Here is a 19,786-nt window from a genome sequence, read left to right as displayed (position 1 = left end):
TGTGGCGCCACCGAGCCTGGCTGTACTCGCCGAGCGAGCCGATGGCTGCTGCCATTGTTCCACTTTGCAAGAAGCCAACAGGCAACAGCCGCCCGCATCGGCCCTTTGACGCTGCTGCGCGGCGCCGACAGATGCAAACAGTCGTGGGAGGAGCGACGGACAGCTCGGACCTACAACTAGATACATGCAACACGCTCTGCCTGTCTGTTGCTCTTGCTCTGTGTCTCTTTCCTCGTTCACGCTCCCCCGGCATCGCGGCCAGGCCATTCCATTTCGATTTCTTCAAGCACGCGCCGCCTGACGCTGCATCCCCCTCCCCCCTACCTCCTCTTTACCTGTCAAGTCGACCCAACTAACTACTCGACTCCCCACGCTCTCTACCTTCACTTTCACCACTTGCCCTTCCCCTCTTCGCAATGCTCCCCTCGCTGCTGCTCCTCGCCGCGGCACCCCTCGCGGCAGCCCACACCGGCTGCGGCGGCCACGAGATCGCGCGCCGTAACCCCGGCGGACCGGTCATCCACCGCCGCCAGGTCGACAACACGAATGTCGGTGAGTCTTGAGCTGACTGCGGCGGGCAGTGGTTGCGGATGAGGGGGTCGTGTGGTGCGCAGCGGAGTGGACGCATGCGGATCCGATGGATCTCGGGATCGTGGCACTGCTTGTGGCGAGGGTCGTCGTACACTTGGTGGATTCGGCGTGCCACACCGCCCGGCAGGCGTCCCCGCCCATCGCTGCCCCGCGCCTCTCGCTACGCTCGAGGCCATGCTAACCGCCCACCCCAGACCCCGTTGCCGAGTGCGCGCCCTACACCTACGCGCCCGTCAACACCATCAAGGCCCAGTTCCCGGCCATCTGGCAAGCGGCCACCCTCGTCCAGGGCGACTCGGAGGCCGCGGCGCTCTTCGCGACGATCAACGCGACGGTCAACCAGCGCCTGCCAAACGACCTCCCCCGCGGCACGGCCAACGGCAACATGGCCGGCGTCAACTACGACAACGCGGACCCCGACTGCTGGTGGACGTGGAAGCAGTGCACCACGCCCGCTGCGAGCACCGGCATCCTCCCCGACATCACAACCATGCCCGAGCCCGAGACGTGGGGCTTTGGGTTTGACGACGGACCCAACTGCTCGCACAACGCGCTGTACAACTTCCTCGCGGAGAACAACCAGAAGGCGACCATGTTCTTCATCGGCTCGAATGTCATGGACTGGCCCGTCCAGGCTATTCGTGCGAAGGACGACGGCCACCAGATCTGCGTCCACACCTGGTCGCACCAGTACATGACGTCGTTTAGCAACGAGCAGGCGTTCGCCGAGCTCTACTACACGCGCAAGGCGATCAAGGACGTCATTGGCGTCACCCCCAAGTGCTGGCGCCCGCCCTTTGGCGACACGGACAACCGTATCCGCCTGATTGCGAGCCTGCTCAACATGACCACGGTCGTGTGGTCGGACGACACGGACGACTGGAAGGTCGGCATCGGAAACGTCACCGCCCAGGACGTCGACAACAACTACCTCAAGGTCATCAACGCGCAGAAGGCCGGCGCGTACGCCACCCACGGCCCGGTGGTGCTCAACCACGAGATCAACAACTACACCATGGGCGAGCTCATTAAGCAGTACCCCGCCATCAAGGCCGCGTTCAAGTACATTGTGCCCATTGCCACCGGTCTCAACATCTCCAACCCCTACGAGGAGACGAACATCACGTTCCCTACGTTTGCGCAGTACACTGGTGTGGGCAACACGACGACGTCGAGCAGCGCGTCGGCCGGCGCCAGTGCGTCTGGCTCGGCGTCGGCCGTCTCCGGCTCGGCCAGCGCGTCCTCCTCCTCGTCGGCAGTGGCGAAGAAGAACGCGAGCGGCGCGTTGGCCGTGTCGTCCGTGTCCGCCGCGTCGCTGTTCCTCGGCCTCACCGCCGCCCTCCTCCTCTAATACCACCACCCACCTGCCCACCCATACGCATTTCAGGACATTTCTCGCCGCCAGAGCGCTCGCTACGTTACGACTCCCCGCCCGCGCGCCGCAGCCACCACCTCCATCCAGCCTCTCCCCCAGGAGCCGCACAAGGACTATTTCCATACTCTGTAGCATGTGGCCCGTCGCGCGCATGAACTAATTTGATCAACGCATGAACTAATTTGATCAATGTGCGTGTGTGTGCCTGGTGGGAGGGAGCGCGGGAGAATCGGCGTGCGACAGGGCGGCCAGAGGCGGCCAGAGCGGGCGCCACGGCTCGGGCCGCTATGCGAATGGCGCAGACGAGGAGCCCACAGTGCCGCAGCAGACCTGGGCTTGGTGCATGGACGCGGCAGTAGACGGGGCTGCGAACAATGGTCGGTTGGGACGCACCGTCCGCCGTTGGCCGCTTGTACGCAAACGGGTATGTGGGTGGCGGTCGGATTAGGGGCTCTCGTACACCATCATACTGGTCGATGATTCTCGTGGCTGTCGAAAGGTACTGTGCGAGCGATTCAAAGAGCCAAAGACTGGCTTCTTGCTCCCTACAGAATGTTAAGCCCGCCAGGCTACGTGCAGAGAAACCAGGAACGCAGGGCTCAAGAAGGGAGCGAGAGAAGAGTGCAGGCAGCTGCCACAAACGCACAACATCCACGACAAACTGCGCAGGCAGGCAGCCCTCGGAAGTCATCACTGTTCGGGAACGAGGCAGAGATGCATGCCCAATTGCACCATGGTACCCGGGTGCGACATGGCTGCTTGGATTGACGTGTGACCGTTGCCTGGTGCTCACGGAATACGAGGTCGGTCGAGGACGACCGCAGTGGTTGCCGGGTTGGTGTTTGGCTTCTCCGTCTCCCCCACCAGGCCATGCAAACGGAACTGGACACAGTAACTGGCTCTGAGGCGACATACGTACACTGCATTCCGAAGAAGAGGGTTGCGGACACCACCGCAACCAGACCTGGTGAAGACCGAGGATCACCCCGCCACATACACACACCACCACAAACACACACCGCACACACCGCACCCCCCCCCCACAAAAGGCTCTCTCCTGCCCCGGAACCCCGTTACCACTCCCCTTCCTCCTGGGAGCGGCTCGGATCCCGCAGGCGGGCTCGAACCCGTTCTGCCAGCATCAAGCACGACGCACCAGTTGGCTACTGATGCTCCGCTTTTGCTACGGGGGCATGTGTGGACGCCGCTCCGACTCCCTATAATCCGGCTCGTGGATGCACGACTGACGGCTGGGAAGGGATTTTTCTGCTGTCTCCTCTCTGGATAATGCGAGAGGGGACCATGTGCATATGTTAGACCACTTAGCACCCAGTCAGCTGAGTGAGTGAGATGTGGAGGAGGAAAGAAACACTGGGCAATGTACCATCGGCAGCGAGCTGTGCAGCCGTTTTCCGTTTCCTCCTATGCTTACTTTGGCCAGGCGTGTCCTTGGCCCATTGCAGTCAGCATTGCATCGGCCCCAGATGCATATCTGACGCGTTCGTACGTCCCACTGCCGCCTGCAGTCCGCTCGTTGTAATTGCTCCTCGGCGAGTGGCGACACCACACGGCGCTGCTCGCTGGTTATGTCATACGGAAAATGCTTCCGCCCTCGCGTCCCGTTCCTGCTCGTTGTCAGTCGCGGTCCAAGCGTCACTGACCGTGTCGACAGACAGTCAGTCACATCTTTACTGCTCTACACGCACTCATTCTTGTACTCTACTACACGCACACCAAGCCCACGCACCTGCTCACGCGACGATATATCGACTGGCCGGACCAGACTACCACACCACAGCTCCCCACCCTCCACACCGAACCACCCCCCACGCCACCACCATGGGCCAGGCTGAGTCGAGCGTGTTCTCCAACCTCGAGAAGAACTCGAACTGTGCGTTGTTGTCGGCTGGTATTGTGCGAGTGCGAGCGCTGACGTGGTCATTCTGTTCCTGTTGTTGGCTCTGACTGCTATCCCACGCTGTTGCTGAACGCCGCCCACGGCGCCGCCCTCGCCCCGCTCGCCCGACCATGGCCACGCCGCTGTGCCGCCTCGCCAACGCAACGCAACACGCCCTGCCCCGCCTGCCCTACGCCACGACGTGCCCGACCCACCTCGCTGCCACCCCTACCTACCCACCACAGTCTCGGCACCGGAGCTCCTCCGCCTCAAGAAGCGCTTCATGAAGCTCGACAAGGACGGCTCGGGCTCGATCGACAAGGACGAGTTCCTCCAGATCCCGCAGATCGCCAACAACCCGCTCGCGCACCGCATGATTGCCATCTTTGACGAGGAGTGCGTTGGATGTGGGGAGTAAAGCTGACCGTCACAGCGGAAGCGGCACGGTCGACTTTCAGGAGTTTGTCGGCGGCCTGAGTGCGTTCAGCAGCAAGGGCGGGCGCGACGAGAAGCTCAGGTGTAGGTTTGGTATGACAGCGTGTGGGAGGTTGCTCACGCACGCCCAGTCGCGTTCAAAGTCTACGACATGGACCGCGACGGGTACATCTCGAACGGCGAGCTGTATCTCGTCCTGAAGCAGATGGTTGGCAACAACCTCAAGGTGGGTTTGGGCGGGGCGTTCGTGGGCGCGGTGAGCTGACACGGCTCAGGACCAGCAGCTGCAGCAGATTGTCGACAAGACGATCATGGAGGCGGATAAGGACGGGTGGGTGGTGCTCGATTCTGACCATACTAGTCACCACTGACACAACGCCCCAGCGACGGCAAGCTCTCGTTTGAAGAGTTCACAGACATGGTCGCGAGCACAGACATTGTCAAGTGAGTGAGAATGATGACCACGCTGACCCGCAGGCAAATGACCCTCGAGGACCTGTTCTGAGTAGACGCAGGCGACACGACACGATCGATCATATACCCGTGCGGAGAGAGAGCGTCTGCATAATGTGTACAGAGTGGGGAGGGGTTAGCGTGCGGGGACGGGTGGGGAGACCGCTTAGGGGCGAACAGGGACTAGCGACGGGGCGACTAACCACGCTGACATAGACTACGCTGACGGCCACACTAAAGTGGCACCGCGGCTGATTTGGCGTGCTCATAACGGGGAGCCAAGTCTCGAAGCCAACCCCAAACTAACCCGACGACCACGTCTGTTAACGAGCAGTGCATGTCAGACTACTCGACATGATGCTATGGGGCAAGTGGCATGGACAGTGTGCAAAGTAGCAATGGGACAATGGGCAGGCAAGTACCAGACATGCGCGGTGTGTGGGTGGAATCTAGGAGCCTGCTCAACAGTGGAGAGATGAATGGGACGAACAACATGGCGGCGTGGGGCGTGGCGGGGCGAGGTGGGTGACGAGGTGGGTGGGTGACGGGGGTGACGATGGTGACAGATGCGAAAGGAGTAGTTTCTAGGACGTGGCGGCTGATGGGGCGGGCACTGGGCCTTGTCCTAGTGAGGGCTGGTTGTGGAGCTTGATGATGACAAAGGTGATGACTGCGCCGACGGCGAGGAGGGACTGTGGGCGGGGGTGTTAGCCGTGTCTCGGGGACTGTGTCGTCCGACTGCTGCTACTCACGAGAATCAGCGGGAACGTAAAGTACGGGTTTCTAAAGATGCTCCGCTTGTGGTCCGAGATCCACTGGGACTCCTTATCGTGGCGCGCAAGGTGGCCAGCGGTGGAGAAGCGCTTCCAGAAGTCGACAGGGCCCATAGTGAACGGGCGGGACATGCGCGCCGCGAGGCCCGACTTGGCCTGGGGCGCGCGGACACGCGGGCCGGCCTGGCGCGCGCGCGGCGAGAACGGCGTGAACACCTCGTCTTCGCCCTCGCGGAAGGCCGCGTGCTTCTCGCGTAGCTGGTCAAACGCCTGTATTCCGGGACTGGCGGGCGGCGTCAGCGGCGAGATGACGGCGCGTGGCGGCGCAGCGAGCATCGGCGAGATGGGCGGGTGCGAGATCGGCGTCTGCATGTGCACATTCACCGTCGGCCGCTCCGGGCGCGGCGCGTGCAGCTGCGGCTGTGGGCTACCGCCGCCGCGGGTAGGCGTCGTCGGTGTCGGAGGGGACGCAATGTTGGGCGTGGGGAAGTTGATCACGACGGGCTGGCGCGGTGGCCCTGCCGGGAGGTTGTTGGCCGGGTAGGACTGCGGCGAGGGCTGCTGGAACTGCTGCTGCTGCTGCTGCTGCTGCTGCTGGGGCGACGGCGCCTGCTGCTGCAGCTGCCTCTGCTGTTGCGGCGGCGGCGTCGACTGGCCCGAGAACTGCACCTGGTTGCGCTGCTGCTGCGGCTCGCGCTCCTCGCCGGCCTTGCGCAGAATCGACTTGTTGCGCATGGGCTGGACGAGCGCTCGGGCGTGCGAGCTGCCGTTGAACGAGATACGCGCGCCCGAGCTGATGGTCGTGCTCTTGTCGTCCGCGTCGTAGTCTGACCCGCCGTCTTCAACCGAGCCTTCGAGGCTGCGCACGCGGGCGTGCAGCGCCGCGCGGTCGACGGTCGCGTACTTTGTCTCGATCGTGTTGGACCGTGCCCTTCCTGCAGCCTTCTTCGGCGGCGCCATTGTCTCCTCGTCGTCAGAGTCGCCGCCCATGAACAGGTCCCCGATAGAGCTCAGGTTGGCAGAGTTGCGGTTCAGCTCGGCGTCGGTCACGGGCGGTGCGAGCCCGCCGCCGCCTGCTGATGGCGCAGCGTTGGAGCGCGGCGCCACGAGCGCCTCGGTCGACGCAAAGGGGTTGACGGGCTCGGGCACGTCGGTCGGCGGCGGTACTGGCCTCGAGGCGGCCGCTGGCGGGCGGGGCGCATACAGCTGGGGGATGCGGGCTGTCATGGTTATCGCTGGGAATCAATGCAAGATGGTATTAGGTGGGAGGAGGGGTATGGGATAGATAGGGGAGGGGGGGAGGGGGGAGGTGCTGGCGGCGTAACGAAAGAGCGTCGAGTAAGGAGCGTGGGGGGTGCAGGCTGCTGCTGATGCTGGCCTTGAACTGAGTCAGCGTCGTGCGTGCGTGCGTTCGTGCGAGTGTCGAGATGGACGTCGTGTATGTTGTTAGTGAAGGAGAGAGAGAGTCAATGCGAGCAACGTGAGGAGCAGCAGCGCGATGCTGCCTGCCTGCCTGCCTGCCTGCCTGCCCTCGATGCAGCAGCTGCCGTTCCGTCCCTCCCACTTGCCTTCCATTCCTGGCCGCAGCCGTCAGCATCGACTACGACGGCGAGCACGGTCCCCGCATCGCACTTGCTGCAATCAGAACGAGGCTGTCACAGGTTGCAGCGAGCCAGCCAGCGTCATGCCGCTGGTGCCGCCACGACGGAACGGCAGGGACCACCGAGGGACCGGACCAGGGGCCGCCACAGGGAACTGTCACTCGGCAGACGACAATAGATGGCTAACGCAGGGAGGTATGAGGTGGTAGGCTCGGCAGCTGGCAAGCCTGGCACCACCACGACGCCTACCACCTACCGCCGCGTCGCACGAGGACACGCGCGCGCGCGGGCCTCGATGGGGCGCGATGCTACGGCACGGCGGCACGGCAAGCCAGCGCGCCAGCCAGCGCGATCAGAACGCGAACGCGATCGCACAGGCCACCATCTCTAGCAGCAGCAGCGCCAGTCAGTTTCAGGCGGGCACACCGCCGCTGCGCCTCATGCCGGCCAAAGTGGCCAGGTGGCCAGGGCGCGGCAGGGTGACGGAGCCGAGACCTTTAGCAGCGGGTGAACATTGCAGCGGTGTAACTAGCTGTACATGCTCACTGCTGCGTGTCGAGAAAATAAAAGGTGTGGCACCAGGGCCGGCAGAGGGGAAAGGCAAGGGGAGACGGCCATCTGGATCTCGTGGTTGCGCGTTGCGCGCGCGCCACAGCCAGGCAGACGTTACCGCTGGCAAAGGGAGGGAGGCACAAGGTAGAATGTCGAATGTAACGGGCTCGCCGGCCGCGACGGGACTCGTGCCAGAACAAAGAATGCGCCGTGGCTCCGGGATCGGCACTCGTCCCGCTTGCTTGCGGGCGTGCCGGGCGTGAGAGGCGGGCGAAAGTGAACGGGCACTGGAATTTTGCAGCAGCATTGCTGGAACCAATGCAGCAGCAGGAGCGCAGCACGTACCCCGTCGACGAGGTCGACAGCAGCAACGCTCACTTGCTCGCTGTTGCCATCCTTTACACCGCCGCCGCCACTCGGCCTATGCTGCAGGCGAGCAGGCGAGCTGCTTCTTCTAGTTCCCGTCCGGTGGGTGAGGGTGGGGTGGTGGTAGAGGGGCGAGGCAGACGCCAGACGCCGCCGCATGCAGCAAGCAACAGAACCACGACGACGCGACCAGCCTAATCGGCGTGTTTCAAGTTGGCCCCAACGCCCCATCCCCCCAGATTCTGGGCGCAACCTTGCGCGCTGGCTCGCCTCTGCGGCCGCCGGACCCCACTGGCGACCACATGTAACACTGCCAGCTCGCGCGCTGGCAGCATCACTAAGTGCACTATGCATGCCTCGCGTACACTAGCCTTCTTGTCTTCCCCCCGGCCAACTCGGGGGCACGCGGGCGGGCGCCAATTTGATTTGGGCTGCTCGCGTTGGCTCCTGCACTTCCTGGATGCTCCTGGCCTAGCAGAGCTGGAGGGTACTCAACGCATGCAGGCCGGCCTCATTCAGCCTCGAGCCCGACCGAGGCTGACTGGCATGTAACAGCAAGCTCATACAGTCACTTCCTTGCCCCGGTGCTGCGCGAGCGGTAACGTGTCGCCCTCAGACGCGCTTGCAACAGATAGGCTGGAGCATGGTCTTCGCCAGCACGTGTTGGCTCCCCTCGGCGCGCACCGAGGGTGGTGAATGCAGGCCCGCTCAGTTGTCCGACACTGACGCCGGTGATGGTGTGTTTCTATTCAGGACAGTGGCCCACGCGGATGGTGGACGCGCCACGCGCCGCTGCTGCTGCCCTCCCTCCTTCCCCACCCGCGCTGCGACGCCCGGCCAGCCGGCCGGTCAAGACTCCGTGCTCTTGGTGTGCTTGGCCAAAGAAAGCACGGCTAGCGCTGCCACAGTCCAAAGATGGCGACGTGCAGGGAAGCACGGGCGCCACTGCGAGTCGCGGCCTCAGGTCAGCAAGTCTTCCTTCAGGTCGGCGACTGATCTTCCTTTCCATGGCCGGCGGCGCGCCGGCGTCGGCGATGGGGGATGGACAGTGTGCACCTCGTTTCATAGGCGGCAGCTGTACGCACGCCTATGTCATGGTCATGTGTGTGTGGCTGGGTCCGTTGCATTGGACGTATGGAGACTGTTCGGGATCACGGCAGGGATCTGTGCTGTGTGGTGGTGGGCTGGCTGCCTGGCTGGCTCGCAGCTCTGCTTCTGCAGGCCGGCGACGACGTTTAGTGCCCAAATTTAGTTGTAGATTGAAACTTGTCCAGGTTCCTGGCGCAGGCAGATTACAAGAGGAAGCAAGCACTGACGGGGTAAGCGATTGCACAAGGGGGGAGCAGCAGCCAAGGTGGGCTTGGTGCTGCCTGTTTGTCGTGCTTGTCGCTGGCTGGAGCCTTCATCACAGCCCAGCAGCCAGCAGTCATTGTGACGCTTGCTGGCGCGTGCACGCGTAGGTGGGTGGTTCAGGGCGCAGTGGCGCCATCCCTACAACCCTGACGTCAACCCGGACCTGAAGAGTTAGAGTGAGATGCGGCACCAGAACAGAGACGGGAGTATACTTTCAGTTTTTTTTTTGTAGCCCTGCGACTCCAACGGTAAAGCCTTGTCACTGTTCGGTGCGCAGACGACCAGCAGTGCAGTGCAGGCAGCCCACGTCCACCCCACCCCAGCTGGCCCACCCAGTCAATGTGCCACCACCACCACTGAACCACGACCACCACTGCACCGCCCACCGGCGCCTCCGCCTCCGCCTCGTTATCCGCCCCGCCGCCGCCGCCACTGCCGCGCGTGCTCCCTTCCTCTCTCCGTTCCGTCATCTCGCGCTCTGAACTATTCCATTCTCTCTGTCCCGTATTGTTCATTCGTTGTCAGGTAGACATTCTCAGCCAAACGAACGCCAGGAGCGCCAAAGACCAGCGGACGACGACCATCACAGCCAACTGGCTCGCACGCGCACAGCCTCCCACCCCACTCCACTCCCATCTGCACTTCCCTGCCTCGTTGCTTTTTTTTTCTCCTGCTGGTGCACCACCCCCTTGACACACCTTCCCTTGCCTTCCCTCCCTCCCTCCCTCCCCTGCCTTCCCCTTCCCTTAGCCACCTTGCCTACCCAGAGCAAAACAAGCTCTCGGCCTAAACGAACCCATCTGGTTCCACTGGTCGACGCGCGCCGCCGCAGTTTGCCAAGCTGCTTGGGCCTCGTATCCAACCAAGCATTCTCCCTCCCAGCTCCCAGCACGTAGCGCAGCGCAGCGCAGCGCAGTTCTCCCTCCCCCTCCCCCCGGGTCCGTCACCTACCCAGCGCCGCAGTCATCATCGCGCCGCCCGCCGCCGCGACAACTGACCGACCAAAGTCGCACAAACGCAACCCGACAGCACTCCATCGGCCCAACCAGCGCACGGTGCCTCTTCCCGCCGCTCCTTAGGCCTGACAGCTCTGGCAGATCCATGGCCCCTCGTACCACGCGAGCGGCTGCACCTCTTCCTGCGCCCCCTTCCCAGTTCACCCAACCTTCCCGTCAAGCGACTACTGTCACTGCTGCTGCTGCTGCTGCGACATCGTCTAGAGCTGCTGCCGTCGCCGCTGCCTCCGCCGCCTCCGCCGCACCACCACCATCGTCTCCCTCCTTGGAGACATCTCGTCGTTTCTCCATCGACATGTTCAAGCAACGCAACCAAGGCTCAAGGAAGAGTGGAGGTTTCACTGCGCCAAAGATTGTGAGTACAAACCCATCCACACCTACCTGCAACCCATCACCACAAACAATGGGCGTTGCTGCGCCCGAGCGCCAGCGCGACGACAGCCCCGTCCCCCTTATAACCACCATCACTCCCAATCGGCCGGTTAAAAGTAGAAGAGGCCTGTGACCTCGCTCTATGGATCCTGAGAGCACAGCCAGGAGCGCCAGCCGTCCATCTGCTAGCTGGACTTGCTGGATTGCATGGCATGGCATCCTGGCGCGTGCTGCCGCGCCCGCCAGTCGTCTGTTCATCGGCGCAGCCAACACAAGCACGCCCAAGCCCCCTCGCATGTCATCCCTGTCCCGCCCTTGTCTCTCTCTCTCCCTCCCTCACTACCTCCCTCGTCTGGCTGTGCACATCCTGTTTCTCTGGGTCCGTGTTTCACCACGCACAAACTGACGCATTCCCCCGCCGCCTCCTTTACTACATCGCTTTTACTTTCGCTCTCTACACTCGTTGTTCAACCACGCTACCTCTCTATTTTCCGCCGCCAACCGCGCTGCCTGTTCCCACTCGCCCACAACCGCGCCTCGCTCCCCATCACTACACTTCTCGTCGCAAATCCAACAACTCACATCCCCACGCTCGCCACGTATGCCCTCTCGCGATCACCAGTTTGGTTCGTCTACTCAATCGGCGCCGCTTCTCGCCGCCGCACAGACCCCCGCTGGCGCATACAGCCGTCTAGCAGAACAAAACCGCAGCTCCGAGGCGTCACTCGCTTCGTCCTACGATCAAACCGGCAGCGCGAGATACGGTCCTTCAGCCGGCCAGCCTGGCATGCCCCCCTCCTCGTTCAGCTCCGCCACCAATGCCCGCTATGGGCCAACGGCAAATCTCTCTCCAGCCTCGTCTTCCGCCAGCCACGCCAACAGATTTTCCCCCGGCGTGACATCAGAAAACGTCGCGCTCCGTGGGCCCGCGCCCGGAAGCCACAGCTATGATCACGATGAGGAGATTGACGACAAGCTGCACACCTTTACGGCCGCCGACCGCAAGGATCTGTCGGCGCCCTTTGTCTTCTCATCATGGCGTGGATGGTCCAATGCCCTCACCCTGTTCGTGCTGCTGGCCGGTTTCGTCATGCTGTTCGCGGGCTATCCCATCATCAACTACTACCGTGACAACGAGAACTCGAACGGTGGCAACACGGCTGGCTACAACCTGGGCGGTATCAACGGCTCAGGCCAGTACCCAGAACTGTCAAACTTCCCTCAGATGATCGACCCCGATACACCAGACAGTGCAAAGATCTGGAACAGTCCTTTTGACAACTCTGGCTCGACGTGGAACCTGGTGTTCTCGGACGAGTTTAACAAGCCCGGACGTACTTTCTACCCTGGCGACGACCCTTTCTTCACCGCCGTCGACATCCACTACTGGCCTACAAAGTGAGTGACACGCACGGCGTGCAGACGCTAACATTGTAGCGATTTGGAATGGTACGACCCTGGAACCGTCACCACCAGGGATGGTCACCTCGTCATCACTTTGACCCAGCAGCCTATCCACAACCTCATGTTCAAGTCGGGCATGGTCCAGTCGTGGAACCAGCTTTGCTTCTTCAAGAATGCCTACATCGAGGTCAGCGCTTCGCTTCCTGGTGTCAACGACGTTTCCGGTTTCTGGCCCGGTATCTGGACCATGGGCAACCTTGGCCGTCCTGGCTACGGTGCCACCAACGACGGTCTGTGGCCCTACTCGTACTCGTCGTGCGATGTTGGTATCATGCCCAACCAGACTTACGCCACCAACAACGGCACAGGTCCTGCGGCTGCCCTCACCACCGGTGACCAGAACAATTACAACGGAGCTCTGTCGTACCTCCCCGGCCAGCGCTTGTCCGCCTGCCCATGCCCTGGCGCAGACCACCCTGGTCCTCCCGGTGTCGGCCGTGGTGCTGTCGAAATCGATATCATCGAGGCTCAGATCGACCCCACTGTTGAAAAGGGTGCCATGTCGCAGTCGGCACAGTTCGCGCCATTCGACGACTTCTACCAGTATGACAACACGTCCAAGGCTGCCAAGATTTGGGACAAGTCAGTGACCCACTTCAACTCGTACCTTGGCGGTGTATACCAAGAGGCCGTGTCCGGTGTGTCCTATGTCGACAACGCCGTCTACGCCAACGTCTCGGGCCAGTTCCGTTCGTTTGGTGTGGAGTGGTCTGCCGACCTCACGAACCGCCAGAATGGCTACGTTGGTTGGATCAACCAGGGCAAGCCCGCCTGGCAGATGTTCCCCGCAGCTGTCGGCCCCAACCCCCGTGTCGAGATTGGCCAGCGTCTCATCTCGGAGGAGCCCATGGCCCTCATCTTCAACCTCGGCATGTCCAACAACTTCGACTTAGTTCGTTTCAACGACATGATCTTCCCCAACGAGATGCGTATCGACTACGTCCGTGTCTACCAGAAGGAGGGCGGCAGTGTTGGTTGCGACCCTCCCGAGCGTCCTACTGCCGACTACATCAACAGACACATCAATGCCTACAGCAACGCAAACCTCACAACGTGGAAGCTTGCCGGCAACGATTACCCCAAAAACACGTTTGGTGGATGCTGAGAGCCATCATCACCTAGACCTCCCCCACCCTCATGGCGCGCGTGGTCGCTACCACCAACCAACATCATCCCACGCGCCCTCACCCTCCCCACGCATCCTTGTTCCCATTTTCTTCACGCCGCATACTCATCACGGATCGTAACGAACGGACCCTGCTTCTTCGCGCCAAAACAAGTAGCTGCGGCAGCACCAAGCCGCACAGGCGCACGTAGCGCTTTTACACCAAACAACCCCCCCTTCATAGAGTTTGATAAAATCGTTACCTACCTACTCGTACCTACCCCGCACACCGGCTGAGCCAACCCACACCCCCACGCCTGCCATAAGGCGGGCTGCACTTGTTGCATCATGCATTGCGATACCTAGAACAGGAGCTGGCAGAGAGAGCATGTACTGCGACCATTGTCGCCACTAAGCAAGCACAATTTTGTCCACTTGTCATCGTTCGTCGTGTTTGTGTTGAATGAGGCGAGGCGGTGCTCTTGGGTCAGGTCGAGTGGTTTGAGGGTGATGCCACATTTCCCTGATTCACCGATGTCTTGACGACCCTGGGTGACGACATGCAGTGGTATTTGGGTTTGTGTGTTCCTTGATCCCCTCTTGACCCCTACCGCAGCCAGCCAGGCCACACTCCAGCGTCAGTGAGTCACGCCGAGGCCGATGCCCAGGCAGCCAAGCCGGGTGCCAAGGTCGCCGAGCTGGAAACATGTGAATTGAAGTCTTGGGCATTGCGCAGCAACCAAGTACCACTGCACGCGTATTCTTGGCTGCCAGTCGCCAACAGTCACCCGCTGCTGTACGCGTTGCATCCGCACACTCGCGGGGCGGCGCGCCCGCCTCCCTTCGGCACACCCCGCACATGATTCGTCATTACATTACAAGTTCTACAGTCATCATCGCATGGGGAGGTACATGTGGGTCATGTTGCGCGGCGCGGCGCGGCCCTGGGTCTGGGTCTGGGAGGTGGTCGACGGCTGTCGCGAGAACGCCGACGGGGGCAACGCGGGGCTGCCGCCCTCCTTGTCCTTCTTGCGCGGGGACGTCGTGTCGCCGTTCTGGTGGTCGGGCTCATAGTCGCGCAGACTATCAAACAGACGCGCCATGGTCAGCGCGCCCGCCATCGCCGAGAGACGGTTTGCCTTCCGTGCCCCGGGTGTCCCTGCGCCACTGCCGGCCGGGCTGTCGCCAAACGTTGCTGGGTCGTCGAGCGCCATCGACCGCGACACGGTCGACCAGTCGGACCGCTTCTCGAGGTACGGGCGCAGCAGGCGCAGATCAACGCGGCCGAGGTGCGAGCTCGGCTCGGTGAGATAGCTCCGCAGCTCTTCCGGCTTGGTGATGAAGAAGCTGTTGCCCAGCTGGCGGAGCATGTCGAAGCGGTCGTTGAGCGGCGGGATACCGTACTGCACAATCGCTTCCTGGTACGAGGCCAGGTCCTTGGACAACATGATGCCGCCCACCTGGTTGATGGGGTACTTTTTGTAGTGATCGAGCAGGAGCGCGTGGAACGCAACGCCAACCTCTGTGAGGACCGCCTCAGAGTTCTTGCCGCTCATGCTCTCGTCGACAATGTCCTTGACCTTGCCGAGGAACTCGCACGAGAGGACACAGGGCTCAGTGTTGCCGCGCCAGTCGTCGTCTTTGGGCTTGTAGTCTGTCTTCCTCTGTTTCTGCAGCAGCGTCGACAGCCAGCTGACGATGAGATCGATGGCCTTCTGGATGATCTCGTTGGTCTTGCCCTCAATGTGCATAACATTGTGCTGGTTGAACGCGGTGATCTCGCGTCGAACGGCGGTAGTAGGGCCAGTGAGCGGGATGAGGGCTGTGGACGCGTAGCGCTGGAACAGGTGGCACACGAGGTCGACCGGGTGAAGCACGGTAAGGGTCGTGAGGTCGGGCTCGGTCTTGCTCTCCTGCTGTTCGAGGCGGGCGAGGACCGAGTCGAGCGCCGTGCCAATGTACGACCGTCCAATGGCCTCTGCGAGCACTTTTGACAGCGCGAATGCGTTCTTTCCCACGTCCGCCGAGCCACTCAGCTCGACGACACGCCCAACGGCTTCGGCGTGCCAGCGGAGCATGCGCTCTGCCATGACGATTGACACCTGTCCGTCCGACTCTAATCTTCTCTCGTCGGCCGGGTCCTCACGCAGGCTGCCCTGCCGTGACGGACCGTTCGTCGGTGTGAGGTTTCCCGAACCACCTTGGAGGCTGAGGCGTGCCATCGACCGGGATGGAACCACTGGGCGGCTGCTGTTACCAGGTAGCACCGAGGTCGCCGACGACGACAGCATGTTGCCCAAACGCGTCATTGCCGCTGTGCCGGCATGGAATGCGTTTGGCGCAGCCGTTCCGGGCATAGTGTTGACCACGCGGTCGAGCAGGTTGGTCGGCTTGACCTTGGCCACGGCCTCGTGGTACGCCGAAAACCTGGCCAGCAGGCCGGCGTACAGCTCGACAAGGTTCTTGGTCTCGAGGTCGAGGTACCGCGAGCCCTCGAGCCACGGCACGAAGATCTCCTGGAGCGATTGATCCAGCAGCGCAGCCAAGGGACCCGAGTTGCTGTCCGCCGCGACCTTGGACGAGCGCGACGGCTGGTTGCCCAGACTCGCGTCGTACGCCTTGAGGTCGTCTACGAGCGTCGTGCACATGACGTGCGAGAGCTGCAAGATACGGAGCATGGCGAGGGTCGAGATGCCCGAAGCACGGGATACGAGTGACTCGATACGCTGTTGAATCTGGGATCCGTGAGACGAGTCCCCACCGAGTTACTCACCACCTGGCCGAACACGCGCTCGAGGAACACCTGCATCACGGTAATGGGGTTGGGGAAGACGGCGCGCACGATCTGCGCCTCCTGGCTCACGGTCGATCTGATTTCAGCGAAGAGGCTCTGGAGGCCGCCTTCGACGGTTGGAGGCGGAGCATCCGGGTCGCCAATGGTGGACCAGCTGTATATGTGTCAGTCCGCCTCCCCCTCCCTCCATCCCCCCCTTCGCACTCACATATCCGCGTTCCCATCAACATCCGCGTCCACATCCTCGCGCACGCTCGACCCGTTGTCCTTTTGAATGAAAAAGTCGTGCTGGTTGACGTAGATCTGCACGCACGACTTGCCGCCGTTAAACTCCTGGAGCACCTTGGCGCAGTGCTGCATCATGCGCGGGTCGCCCTTGCGGTAGCTCTTGTCGAACAGCCTGAGCACCTCCTTTTCAAACTTTTCGCAGTACTTTTCGACCTCGTCGCGCACGCGGTCGGCGCGCTCCTTCTCGGCGCGGGCCTTGAGCGCCTTGCGGTGCGCCTGGTGTTTGCCTGCGTCGTCGGCAGCGTTCTCGGCCGCGTCGGCGTCGTCCAGCGCCGCCGACGCATTGTCCGCCACATCCTTGGCCACGGCCATCAGCCGGCGCAGTACTAATGCTAATCTCTCGCGCCCGTTGCGCGACGTGCGCGCAGAGTACAGGCTGTCGAGGGGGCTCGGCGTGCCCTCCTCCTGGGTCACGCTCGTGAACTGCACCAGGGAGAAGTAGTAGGTCAGCAGGAGCGACGTGGCCTGCGCCGTCGATCGCGTCTGGTGCAGCGACTCAAGCTGCTCGCCTATCCGCGCGGCGGTGCGTCCCACGTCGTTGATCTTGCCCTCGAGCGTGGAGAACGAGTTGCCCACGGCCTACGGTCAGCGGGGCGCCTCACACACGGACCCACCTCGAACCCCGAGTCGAGCTCGCGCAGCCGCTTGCCATACTCGCGATGTGCGCGGCGCACGTCGCTCTCCATCGCCTTGGTCTCCTCGCCGACTTGTGAGCGGAGGGCGAGCAGCGCGTCGAGAGCCGGCGAGAACGTCTGCATGAATGGTGTAGGGTTGAACGCTGGTGTATTGTCAGCGGTGCCGCCGCATCGCACTTACGCCCTGGGGTCGCTTTCGACTCGGCAACCAGCTTTTCGCTCAGCGTGCTCATGAACTCCTCGGTTGAGTATCCATCCTGCGCGTCAGCGTCGTCGTCGCCGCCGGCAGCACCCACCTTGAGTGTGCTCAGCTGGAGCGCCTTCTGGATCGCGGGGTCGCGCCGCGGCGGCGTGTCTGGCGGCTTGGCCTGTAGCGTGTTACGCTTTGCCGGCCGCCGTGGTGGTGGCGTTGCTGATGCTGGGGAGGAGCTCATCGAGATGAGCTGGTGGGGTTGGTGATGTCGATGATGTGGTTGGGGTTGACGTTGAGACTCGGCGACGACACAACAGGTCGTTGTTCAGGAGGAGCGACGTCGCGTGGGTGTGACGTTGGTCGTAAACCGCACCAGTTTCAAATCAAAACAAGCAAACCCTAATGCCATTAGAAAATGCTTTTGTAACCACCCTCCAAGCCGCCAGGCACGGGATAATGTCAGACGCGACGTGGCTCGACAACAAATGTCGGCGACGGGAAACCATCTCTGTCACTCAGCCACTCACCACCACCATGCCGCGGCTCATCCTGCTCGCACTCGCCCTCCTCCTCCCACTGCAGGTCGCAGCGCAGTTTGGCAACTTCTTCCAGCAGGCCTTCCACGGCGGGTTTGGCGGCCAGCAGCGGCAGGAGCAGCAGCAGCAACAGCAAGGCCCGCGGAGGGAGCACAAAGGGTGGAACGAGCTGCATGCTGGTGGGTAGCGCCAGCGCCCCAACTCGCCTTCGCCCGCCTGCTGACATCCCCAGTGTCGTGCCGCGCAGGCTACGTCTGCCCCGGGAGCCTGACGTGCGTCCCCACGCCGGCCGACTGCCCATGCCCTTACCCGTACGTGTCGAGGCGTCGGCATCGCATGACTAACACCACCGCAGCGAGGACACCAAGTGCGTGCTCCCCGACGACCGGAAACGCGACGAGGGCGAGGGCCCGCCGTTCATCTGCGTGCGCGGCGACGGGTCATGCGACGAGGCGGTGCGCTTCTCGCGGGGCATCTAGATGCATCATGCAGGGTATAGACTGTGACAGAGGCGAATGACTAGTACACGGGGAACTTGGGGTCCACGTCCCGGCTCCAGGCAGTCAGCCCGCCGCGGACGTCGCGCACGCGCGCGTCTGGACGTGCTGTCCGCAGACGCGCCGCTGCGATTTGGCTGTCGTTGCCACGGCGGCAGATGAAGAGGATGTCAGAGGCGGACGGCACAGCGTCGGGCGTGGCGAGGATGGTCTGGAGGGGAATGTCTGGGGTCAGCTTTCGTCGCCAATGGGTAGCTCACTTGTCGAGTGGGGCAGCGCACAAATGCCAAACTCTGTCGGTGGGCGCGTGTCGACGAGCACGACCTCGGGGGAGAGGATCTCTGCGAGGTCCTGGGCGTAAGCTGGCTCCTCGCCACACGATACCCACCTTGACCCCAATGCGCTCGCCCACACCGCCGGCGACGAGGCCCGTCTCCTCGTCCTGCGGCGTAATGCCACAGAACTCGTCGTAGCCCACCGCCTCGAGGTCGTCGGTGATCGTCGCGTCAGGTCCGCAGGCAATACACTTCACGCTCGGCCCGCGCATGCGCACGCTGCGGACGAGGGGCGCGCCGCCGAGGTGGAGCAGATGGAGCAGGGGCTGGGCGTCCTCCCGCCCGATCACGAGCTTGATGGCCTCGCTCGCCATCGCGGTGCCAACCATGCCCACGACAGGGCCCCACACGCCGTTATCCGCACAGCTGCCCGCGTCGCCGACGACGCGCGGCCACAGGCAGCGATAGCATGCGCGGCGGGCAGTGCCTACGCTCCCGCCGTACACGGCCCACTGGCCCGCCGAGGCGATCGCTGCGCCCGAGACGAGCGGGAGGGACAGCCGCACCGCCGCATCGTTGGCCAGATACCGCGTGAACGGGCGGTCGGTGCAGTCGACGACCAGGTCGTGGTCCCGCAGCTGGTCGAGCGCGGTGGAGGGCAGGATCGGTTCGGGCCGCGGCTGGAGGTTGACGTGCGGGTTGAGGCTGGCCGCGAGTGAGCGTCAGCGAGCGAGCAGAGGGCCTGGGAAGCGAGCAACTCACGCCGCGAGCGCAACGCACGCCGACAAAGCCTTGTTCATCCCCACCCGCTCGGTCGTGTGCAGCACCTGCCGGTGCAGGTTGCTCGCGGACACGGTGTCGTGGTCGTAGATGGTAATGGTGCCTGTTGTCAGCTCGGCAGCGTGGACTGCACAACGCACCGACTCCCGCGCCGACGAGATACTGCAGGAGCGGACAGCCGAGCCCTCCCGCGCCGATGACCGCGACGCGCGCCGCCTTGAGCTTGAGCTGGCCTGCGGGGTTAGCGGGTGGATGACGAGCAAGATCACACCCACCTTCCAGGCCCCAGTCTGGCATCATCATCTGCCGCCCGTACCGCGCGTATTCGTCGAGCGAGAGCGGGTAGCCCTCGTCATCTGGCACGTCTCGTGGTAGTGGTGGTGGTGCTGTCATGGCGAGATGTTGTTAGTCAGTGGGAGGTGGCAAGTGGAGGTT

At 62.8% G+C, this 19,786-nt stretch overlaps 7 protein-coding genes across 8 annotated transcripts; 4 read left to right on the top strand and 3 right to left on the bottom strand.

The window, feature by feature from the left end:
- The first annotated feature begins 163 nt into the window (after nucleotides 1-163).
- Nucleotides 164-2,399, top strand: CDA_2 (Chitin deacetylase). Its single transcript, XM_062772847.1, has 2 exons — nucleotides 164-552; nucleotides 786-2,399. Exons 1-2 carry the CDS (start codon nucleotides 417-419, stop codon nucleotides 1,940-1,942), a joined length of 1,293 nt encoding a protein of 430 aa, XP_062628831.1. The 5' UTR covers nucleotides 164-416; the 3' UTR covers nucleotides 1,943-2,399.
- A 1,236-nt stretch (nucleotides 2,400-3,635) lies between these two features.
- CNB1 (Calcineurin subunit B) lies at nucleotides 3,636-4,875 on the top strand. The gene is made up of 7 exons (XM_062772846.1): nucleotides 3,636-3,857; nucleotides 4,109-4,259; nucleotides 4,297-4,382; nucleotides 4,430-4,524; nucleotides 4,574-4,629; nucleotides 4,683-4,742; nucleotides 4,776-4,875. Exons 1-7 carry the CDS (start codon nucleotides 3,806-3,808, stop codon nucleotides 4,801-4,803), a joined length of 528 nt encoding a protein of 175 aa, XP_062628830.1. The 5' UTR covers nucleotides 3,636-3,805; the 3' UTR covers nucleotides 4,804-4,875.
- A 249-nt stretch (nucleotides 4,876-5,124) lies between these two features.
- On the bottom strand, nucleotides 5,125-6,751 carry LOC62_04G006283 (uncharacterized protein; the record flags this gene model as incomplete). Its single annotated transcript, XM_062772845.1, has 2 exons — nucleotides 5,125-5,443; nucleotides 5,504-6,751. The coding sequence occupies 2 exons, from the start codon at nucleotides 6,749-6,751 to the stop codon at nucleotides 5,336-5,338; spliced, it is 1,356 nt and encodes a 451-aa protein (XP_062628829.1). The 3' UTR covers nucleotides 5,125-5,335.
- Nucleotides 6,752-9,900: 3,149 nt separating this feature from the next.
- KRE6_2 (Beta-glucan synthesis-associated protein KRE6) lies at nucleotides 9,901-13,746 on the top strand (the record flags this gene model as incomplete). Of its 2 annotated transcripts, none has more annotated exons than XM_062772843.1 (3): nucleotides 9,901-10,767; nucleotides 11,407-12,182; nucleotides 12,222-13,746. In XM_062772843.1, the coding sequence occupies 3 exons, from the start codon at nucleotides 10,498-10,500 to the stop codon at nucleotides 13,351-13,353; spliced, it is 2,178 nt and encodes a 725-aa protein (XP_062628827.1). In that variant the 3' UTR covers nucleotides 13,354-13,746. The 2 variants fall into 2 exon arrangements, with proteins under 2 accessions (XP_062628827.1, XP_062628828.1); XM_062772844.1 differs by lacking the exon at nucleotides 9,901-10,767 and adding an exon at nucleotides 11,080-11,163.
- A 398-nt stretch (nucleotides 13,747-14,144) lies between these two features.
- On the bottom strand, nucleotides 14,145-17,546 carry sec10 (Exocyst complex component sec10). Its single transcript, XM_062772842.1, has 6 exons — nucleotides 17,367-17,546; nucleotides 17,252-17,327; nucleotides 17,050-17,213; nucleotides 16,356-17,014; nucleotides 16,127-16,301; nucleotides 14,145-16,088 (listed from the first exon to the last, which is right to left on the bottom strand). The coding sequence occupies exons 1-6, from the start codon at nucleotides 17,502-17,504 to the stop codon at nucleotides 14,247-14,249; spliced, it is 3,054 nt and encodes a 1,017-aa protein (XP_062628826.1). The 5' UTR covers nucleotides 17,505-17,546; the 3' UTR covers nucleotides 14,145-14,246.
- A 244-nt stretch (nucleotides 17,547-17,790) lies between these two features.
- LCL2 (Long chronological lifespan protein 2) lies at nucleotides 17,791-18,309 on the top strand. Its single transcript, XM_062772841.1, has 3 exons — nucleotides 17,791-17,978; nucleotides 18,032-18,110; nucleotides 18,155-18,309. Exons 1-3 carry the CDS (start codon nucleotides 17,798-17,800, stop codon nucleotides 18,276-18,278), a joined length of 384 nt encoding a protein of 127 aa, XP_062628825.1. The 5' UTR covers nucleotides 17,791-17,797; the 3' UTR covers nucleotides 18,279-18,309.
- Nucleotides 18,302-19,766, bottom strand: CG13090 (Adenylyltransferase and sulfurtransferase MOCS3). The gene is made up of 6 exons (XM_062772840.1): nucleotides 19,627-19,766; nucleotides 19,492-19,584; nucleotides 19,334-19,454; nucleotides 18,685-19,276; nucleotides 18,557-18,647; nucleotides 18,302-18,521 (listed from the first exon to the last, which is right to left on the bottom strand). Exons 1-6 carry the CDS (start codon nucleotides 19,742-19,744, stop codon nucleotides 18,319-18,321), a joined length of 1,218 nt encoding a protein of 405 aa, XP_062628824.1. The 5' UTR covers nucleotides 19,745-19,766; the 3' UTR covers nucleotides 18,302-18,318.
- Between the last annotated feature and the right edge of the window lie 20 nt (nucleotides 19,767-19,786).

The sequence above is a fragment of the Vanrija pseudolonga genome, chromosome 4, assembly GCF_020906515.1.
Source record: "Vanrija pseudolonga chromosome 4, complete sequence".
In the NCBI taxonomy this organism is placed as follows: domain Eukaryota; kingdom Fungi; phylum Basidiomycota; class Tremellomycetes; order Trichosporonales; family Trichosporonaceae; genus Vanrija; species Vanrija pseudolonga.
Note: the sequence above shows the minus strand (reverse complement) of the source record. Positions and strands in the feature narration are given on the sequence as shown.

Excerpts from the sequence above, each read along its gene's own strand:
- CDA_2 (XM_062772847.1), top strand. The coding sequence starts at position 417 with ATGCTCCCCTCGCTGCTGCTCCTCGCCGCGGCACCCCTCGCGGCAGCC. Across the intron at positions 553-785 it reads GGTCGACAACACGAATGTCG|ACCCCGTTGCCGAGTGCGCG; the intron begins GTGAGTCTTGAG and ends CGCCCACCCCAG.
- CNB1 (XM_062772846.1), top strand. The coding sequence starts at position 3,806 with ATGGGCCAGGCTGAGTCGAGCGTGTTCTCCAACCTCGAGAAGAACTCG. Across the intron at positions 4,260-4,296 it reads ATTGCCATCTTTGACGAGGA|CGGAAGCGGCACGGTCGACT; the intron begins GTGCGTTGGATG and ends TGACCGTCACAG. Across the intron at positions 4,525-4,573 it reads TGGTTGGCAACAACCTCAAG|GACCAGCAGCTGCAGCAGAT; the intron begins GTGGGTTTGGGC and ends GACACGGCTCAG.
- sec10 (XM_062772842.1), bottom strand. The coding sequence starts at position 17,504 with ATGAGCTCCTCCCCAGCATCAGCAACGCCACCACCACGGCGGCCGGCA. Across the intron at positions 17,328-17,366 it reads TCCAGCTGAGCACACTCAAG|GATGGATACTCAACCGAGGA; the intron begins GTGGGTGCTGCC and ends GCTGACGCGCAG. Across the intron at positions 17,214-17,251 it reads GTCGAAAGCGACCCCAGGGC|CGTTCAACCCTACACCATTC; the intron begins GTAAGTGCGATG and ends ACAATACACCAG.
- LCL2 (XM_062772841.1), top strand. The coding sequence starts at position 17,798 with ATGCCGCGGCTCATCCTGCTCGCACTCGCCCTCCTCCTCCCACTGCAG. Across the intron at positions 17,979-18,031 it reads GTGGAACGAGCTGCATGCTG|TGTCGTGCCGCGCAGGCTAC; the intron begins GTGGGTAGCGCC and ends TGACATCCCCAG. Across the intron at positions 18,111-18,154 it reads GACTGCCCATGCCCTTACCC|CGAGGACACCAAGTGCGTGC; the intron begins GTACGTGTCGAG and ends ACACCACCGCAG.
- CG13090 (XM_062772840.1), bottom strand. The coding sequence starts at position 19,744 with ATGACAGCACCACCACCACTACCACGAGACGTGCCAGATGACGAGGGC. Across the intron at positions 19,455-19,491 it reads TCTCGTCGGCGCGGGAGTCG|GCACCATTACCATCTACGAC; the intron begins GTGCGTTGTGCA and ends AGCTGACAACAG. Across the intron at positions 18,648-18,684 it reads GCGAGCGCATTGGGGTCAAG|GACCTCGCAGAGATCCTCTC; the intron begins GTGGGTATCGTG and ends GCTTACGCCCAG.